Source organism: Lygodium microphyllum, chromosome 6, assembly GCF_053477565.2.
Source record: "Lygodium microphyllum isolate KBCC chromosome 6, Lygodium_microphyllum_v1.1.10, whole genome shotgun sequence".
Lineage (NCBI taxonomy): Eukaryota > Viridiplantae > Streptophyta > Polypodiopsida > Schizaeales > Lygodiaceae > Lygodium > Lygodium microphyllum.
In genome coordinates, this window is record NC_141140.1 from 67,721,729 (window position 1) to 67,728,912 (window position 7,184).

Genomic DNA, 7,184 nt, shown 5'->3' on the forward strand with positions numbered 1-7,184 from the left:
CTATTCAGCATTCATGCTCTAGTGTTCAGCGATCTTCTGCCTTTCTCTCTCTCTCTCTCCCCTTTTTGGTAATAGGTATAATTATGGAAAAAGTACAAGATCACATGATTAAACCACCCCCCCCCCTCCCCCCGTTCACTTCTTTTTTTCAGTCTAGTCATGTACTTCTGCCTCACTGCAGTTGACAAAGGTTCTCCCTTCTTTTGAGTTCTTGAGTCTCATGGACTCTTTGGACACTTTTTTTGTGGACAAAGTGTGTTTCTCACAGTTTTATCATGAGAAAACTTGCTGATTGTGAGAGGAACAATGTGGATATGCATGAGAACTGTGCAGGATAAGTTTATGTGAAGAATGCTCCGTGAAATTGAGCTTAATTATTGGGTGTTCATTTCTAGGGTTTGGCAGGCTGAAGTCTTCAGGTTGATGTTTGAACATTCTAGAGTTGGTTACAATCCAACAATGAAGGTGACAAAGTCGTTGAGCACTTACGGATCAGTGTTGTCACAAAAAACTGCTGAAAATCCAGCCTATTGCAACTAATTTAGAGCATTCTTTAGTAATCTTAAGAAGTATTGAAAGGGGCATCAAGCTTTGGGGCCGACAAGTGTCACTTGCGGTGTTCATGCATCTAGATCTAGGTGTGTGGATTATAGTTGTTGGATTGATTGTTTTGTTGAATTAAGTGTTTGTATAATTGTGGTTTATTGCCCTTTGGGTGTTTGAAAGCTGGTTCCATTTGTGAGTTATGAGAGAGTAGTGCTGCAAGGGTCTATGATCAATTGTTTTATGATGAACGACATGTGCATTATACTCTTAGGGATGGATGGTTTGTCTTTGCTGTTACAAAGTAGTTGAGGCCCACAATTATAGGGCATTGATGTACTAATGCCATAGTGAGAATAGTTGAGACTCTCTTTGAAGCAAGAGATGGATGCTTTTGTAAGGCGTTTGCATTGTATATGAGAAGGTATTGGGTTTGTTGCACCCTTTGCCTTTCGTGGATAGACACCCAAAGAGCATGGATATGGGTTCTATCTTGGATCTTTGTAGGGCATCTATGGGGAGTGTCAATAATTTGTTTGTTTTACATAGGTTTAGTAAGCAGGTCCATTTGATTTTGGTGTAGAAGAAGATGAAAGTGGACCACATGGTTAGATTGTTCATTGAGAACATCTTTAAGTATCACCATCATCAATGATGTCAAAAGATCCATGTGTGGTGAGTCAAGGTTGGAAGGCAAGGTTAACTCTTGAAAGGACTCATGCTCAGTTTTTGCAGTTGGGACATGTTTATGGACAACTGTAGATTGAATTTTATGCTGGGAACATGTTTAGGGATAACATTATGTTGGACATGCTTATGGACAAGTGTAGTTTGAAATACACATCAGGACATTTTTATGGACAATGCTTTTTGTAATATATGTTGAGACATGCCTGTGGCAAAGTAGCAAACATACTTTTCACTCGGGTCATTTTGTCGCATGTATTTCTTTTAAAGAAATACCCTATGGGGCGCCAAACTTTGGGGCCAATCGGCATCATCATGCTACTGCGAGAGCATTCTAGCACCTTTTTCTGTGAGTGGTATGTGCTGATTTGCTGCTATTAGTTAATGCGTTTGCAAAGTTTATGTTCTACTGCCCTTCAGTGGTTATTGAAGGCCGATCTTACTACATCTGCAAAGGAAGATACTGAGATTAGTACGCTTGTCACCAAGCCTGGGAAGAGGATTATGATTAGGAACTGCGAATGTTCTGCTGAGCTTCAGCCATGCTGAGAGCTCTGCCACTTTCTGCTCCTGCTATGCTGTTGAGCCCATGGTTTTTTGCTTTTTAATTTGAGTAATTTAGCTAGCCATACTAGTAAACCTTGCCCCACTGTCTTCTGCAAGCATGACTAAATCTCTCTTATGTTTGTTTTCTTCTTTCTTTTCTTCTTTCCTTGTAGTGGCCTTATTTATGGTGATGATTTGATCGTTGCTTCATAGGAGAGAGCCAGGGTGAACGTTATTGTTTCTCTCTGTCTACCAGGACCATGAGCTCACACTATAATGCAGGGAGCACGCTCAAAAATCAGATGCAGTGATATTGAGTGAAATGCATCTCAGTGCAGGTACTTTTCACACATTGAGAGCTCGGTTGACAATCTTATTGTTTGCATCCTTATTCTAGAAGCACCAGCTATGTAGTGTATAGTGTTTGTGTTGATGATGTTCATGAATACAATAAACCGAGTTTTGATTTTTTCGCAGGCAGTTTGCATCTCTAAAAATGGATACAAATTGCTTGTTCAGGACAGAGATTATACTGTAGATTGTGTGAAAACTTCGGTTTTGGAAGAAATACAATGGTTGGAAGTACTTGGTGTCACTCTCTTCCTATACTATGTTTGGCAGCTGATCGATTGCCAGAAAATATCAGAAGACGCCGCATCCTTCCCATTGCACCATGTCAGACTCTTACATTACCTAGAAATGCACTGAGCAGTAGAATCTTTGTCGTGTCTGACTTGCACACAGATTATTCAGAAAACTTGCAATGGGTGAAAAACTTATCGTTAGACATTTTCAAGCAAGATACACTGATTGTAGCTGGAGATGTTGCAGAAGAGTTGGAGACCTTTCAGCTTACTATGTCTGTACTGAAAGATAGGTTCAGGCATGTCTTTTATGTTCCTGGAAATCATGATTTGTGGTGCAGAGGCTCCACAGACAAAAATGTAAAGTTCTCTCTTAATTCTTGCATAATCACGATATTGAATTACCTTAACCTATTAAAAAACTTCACCAAATGTACCAGTGTTGGGAAGTTGTGCTGAGTTGGTGGCAATAATAGGAATCTTCTCACTATTGGGTGAATTTTCTGTGGCGCCTGGTGTTTTGAACCTACCAGATGAACTCATTGGATAAACTGGATGAATTAATGGAGATCTGTGGTTTTCTAGGAGTTGAAACAAAGCCAGGGATTGTGGAAGGAGTGGGCATTGTCCCTCTTTTCTCATGGTATCATCAGGCAATATTCTACTTGAGCATCTTTGTCTCTACTGGAAACATTTTTGCTGTAGGATTTGACAGCAATATTCTGCACATTTAGTGGTGCACTCCTGACGATCGCTTGTATTTGCGGTGGTTAGTTCAGAGTTTCGACAAAGAAAGGGATTTATCTGGTTACAGATTTCCTCCATTGAAGATGGTACACCAGACTAAATCATCTTTGAAGTTAGTGCAACCTTTTACCAAAGTCTAAAGTTAATACGGTGAAATTTCTACAGTGGATTTTTAAGATTTGGTTATTTGCAGGTTTGCAGGGATTTTCGTGCATGCAAGTGGCCCTCTTCATTTAGTAATTCAGAAGATCACCTGGCTAAGTACTTTGATAACCTCAATTCAGCTTATTCAAAAGAAGTAGACGACATTAAAAAGGATGTTCAACAGATAATTACATTTTCTCATTTTGTCCCCAGGTGACTGGAATTACACATCTGATTCTTCTTAAGGTGTAACAGGATGTTTTCAATTTGGCAATGTGGGTATATGTGTTTATCTGCAGACCAGAATTGTGTCCTGAGAAACGTATGTTGTATTATCCAAACCTACCAAAGGTTGTTGGATCTGACTACTTGGAGAGTAGAGTGAGAGAAGTCCATGGCATAGAAGGCTCGTCATCTGCTTGCCATGTATTTGGGCATACACATTTTTGCTGGGATGCTACTCTTGATGGAGTAAGGTAGACTTGATTGCCTTGATTGTTTGGACTTGATTATTTATGCTTCTGATCTTGATGCTGTACTGCTCAGGTATCTACAAGCTCCTCTAGCTTATCCAAATGAGAGAGAAAGGAGGATTAATGGAGGTGAGGCATGGCTTCCTTTTTGCCTCTACAACTCTGATTCTGGAGGTTTGGTTGGTGGCCCTGTGTCGTTTTATTGGTCTGATTATTATCGTCATCATGAAAGGGATCCTGGTAATAATCAACTGGCACCTTGGGTTAGTCAGTTCTACAAGGCTGATTTGACAGCTGCATGATTCAATTTCATTGTGTTGTACTAATTTGATTCAAATACTTTAAGCATCTTAAAATGATTAACAATCATGTGCTTGGCTACAATTCCAGTTTTCTAATGTCTTGCCTCGAGACAGTTTTGAGAGTTTTAGTGAAAGCAGAGTATGCTCAAATGGAAAGGTAAATAAAGAAAGGTCCAATAAACACGAAGTGTGGCATAATTAACAACTATGTGGATGCATTTGTAGGACAGCATCTACATAGCCAAAAAGAATTACTCAATTACAAGAGGTTTGCACATAGCATCTCCAAAATCAATCAAATAGTACCTCAAGAGGGCACATCCGTAAGACACAAAAAGGTAGTTCAATTAGCTTCCAACGCTAAGAATGAGAAGTAGAGGCAACTCTTACTACCAACAAGGTGCTTGAAGGTAAAACATCTACCAAGCATCACAATAATTGTTGCTCTAAAGGTTATCCATGACATGATTTTATTGTACTCTCTTTTTCTTGTAGCTTAATGATTCTCACACTTGGTTGAGCTTGAGGTTCTTTGTTCCATAGTTTAGGCAATAAAAATATGTAACTTTTCTTCATGGTTAAATCATACAATGGTAGTAGACAAGTGTGTTGTGGAAGGAAAGTGAACTAGACACTCACATTGGAATAGGTAGTGATTATGGAGAATGACCATATCAAAACCTTAAGGTCTCTCTAGATAAAAGGATAAGAGAGTGAAGAAGTAGAAAGAAGTGAAAAAATCATTTCATTTACTTTGCCTTTACAATTCTTAATCATTTCTACTTGCTAATTATTATTTTGCATTACATAATGGTTGGGGGGTAGATTGTTTGTTTTGTAGTAGGAGTCTAAAGGATGTATATCTTGAGGAAAGTTTATTTTTGCACTTTGTCGTAAACTTTCAAGGTGTGCAAATCCTCAAATATTGCATTGTTACCTACTATATGAATCCTATTGTATCTTCATGTAATTAGCATTCAAATTGTAAAAAAGTGGATAGAACCCCATCCAACAATATTTGGTGTAAAACTTAAAATCATCAATGTACCACTTGTTTGCATTTTGGCTACCACAAGATCATACATTGTCCATTATGCCACACTGTGTTTAATTAGTTTTTGAAGCTATGCTACTATAGGTTTAACCACATTGCATAGTCCAATTATTCAAATTTCAACTTTGATGGGATTGTCTGTTATCATGCCATGTAGATCACTTACATTGTGTTAAAAGAAACCACATCCTATTGAACTAATCACTTTGCATTTGAGTGTCCCATCCATATGAAAAGTTGTGTAGCATATAGTCAATCACATTGCAATGTGGTCATAAAGTAACTATCAAAGTAAGCTTTATATTCTTGGAAAGTAGGTTGAACACTTGTTTTTAGGAGGGAATCTAGTCATGTGCAAACCATTATATGAAAAGGTTGTAATCGTGTTAGCCACTCCCTATGCTACTTGTGTTAGAAGCCCTATCCTAACTCTCATCATTATACCCATCTCACCACTAACTTTTAGATGCAATAATCTAATTAACCATATTTTTTTCATCCAAAACCCCAACAAAGGGTATCATCTAAACAAATGACTCATGATGCCTAGTGAAATTTAGAATCTCTTTTTTAAAGCTAATATCACCAACCTTTAGAATATTGATTTTGATCGTGCAACTTACAATGACCTTACAATAACCATTGAAAATTTACTCAAGGAAATCCTCGTTGAAGATTAGGATCATCAATGAGGTGATTGAAAAATGGATCCTTCAAGGAGAATAAGGTGAGCTCTTTGTGGACTACATAATGCAAGAGTAGGAAAAGGTCTTAACATTGCTACTTTTTCCCTCAATGAGCTTTTGGATAAAAAGCTAGCAAAAGATTCTCATAGTAACTAAGGAAATGGATTGAAATCGCAACTTAAACTATGTTAACTTCATACTTGTCCACTAAAAAGAAATTTAGTGGAACTCCAAAATGTAATAAAGCAAATTGACAAATATAGTGGAATGAAGAACATGTATAATTTCATAGACTAGTTCTAATAGCTACATGACACCACAAGATGTGAAGAATTGATTAATGGTCTATAAGGAATCATAAACAAAAATATCTACTCCTTAATGGTTGGAAATCTAAACTTAGACTATAAGGATTTGAATAAGGTATTTGGGAAATTCATTAGAATAGACTCTAGAGGATAGCTTATTGGAACATAAGAGGATGGAGAATAAGTCTAAGCAATATACAACACTCTTTACATATGTTTACACCAAAGCTCACAATCACAACTAGCTTTATGCCCCTCATCAAAGTAAACACATTTCAACTAACCATTAGCCCTATTGCTAGCTAGGTCTCTAATAAGGTCCTTTATGTTGCTTATTAGGTCCCCTTCCTAACTAGATAGGCATGACAACATTTGCAATTGGTTTTTCCACTCTCAACAGAGAGGGAGGGGCAAGCATAAGCCTCATAATTATAGATAGATGATGGATTTTTGCAAGAAACTACACTAGGCCATTCATTTCACCTCAAGGCCATTATTTTCGCAAATTTTAAGAATAATAGGGCCAAAAATTCAAGAGTTGAATTAAAGAACTTATTTCATCATACTTGACCCATTTTTAGTGAATGAATATAATGCTCTTAAGTTATCATTGTCAATTAATTAAAAATAAATCATCATTACCAATCAACTAGAATGCCAACATTGCTAGCCAAAATATCCTAAGGTGCTAATAGTCAATCTGATGCACACAAGGAGAAGTGGAAGGAAATAAATAAGCATATGTAAAATGGGGTCTATAATCAACAACATGGAGGCATGAAACATCTACATTGAATTTTTAGGGAAGAGGGGCTTCAGCCACTCAATTTTGCCCATTGACTAAACAGAGAGGAGAGGAAACACATTTTTCCCTCAGATGCTTTCATGGTTCTAAACTTTGCTTAATACTTTTTTCACCCTCATGGGCATCCAACCCATTTTCATGATCTTAGACCGGGCCTTAGCCTTCTTTGTATGGTGATATTTAACTTCTACATGCTTGATTATTGTGATAATATCATTCACGAGAGAGAACCTAACTCTCAATTTTTACATATGTTGCATTACAAAAAGTAATAGTGCCATGCTATCGAAATTGTCTATTGAAAA

General features: G+C 37.3%; 1 protein-coding gene across 11 annotated transcripts in view; it reads left to right on the top strand.

Moving 5' to 3' along the window:
- Positions 1-4,154, top strand: part of LOC148034651 (uncharacterized) — a 65,612-nt gene extending 61,458 nt beyond the window's left edge. Inside the window, exons 2-8 of one of the 11 annotated variants that reach the window (XM_087679583.1) lie at positions 1,950-2,114; positions 2,296-2,720; positions 2,894-3,013; positions 3,140-3,193; positions 3,301-3,464; positions 3,551-3,727; positions 3,798-4,154. In XM_087679583.1, the coding sequence (XP_087535709.1) occupies positions 2,099-2,114; positions 2,296-2,720; positions 2,894-3,013; positions 3,140-3,193; positions 3,301-3,464; positions 3,551-3,727; positions 3,798-4,026 (1,185 nt within the window). In that variant the 5' untranslated portion in view covers positions 1,950-2,098 and the 3' untranslated portion in view covers positions 4,027-4,154. Of the gene's footprint in view, positions 1-1,949; positions 2,115-2,253; positions 2,721-2,893; positions 3,014-3,139; positions 3,194-3,300; positions 3,465-3,550; positions 3,728-3,797 lie in introns of all 11 variants that reach the window. The other 10 variants (XM_087679586.1, XM_087679590.1, XM_087679593.1 and 7 more) reach the window with 10 other exon arrangements.
- The last annotated feature ends 3,030 nt before the right edge of the window (positions 4,155-7,184 follow it).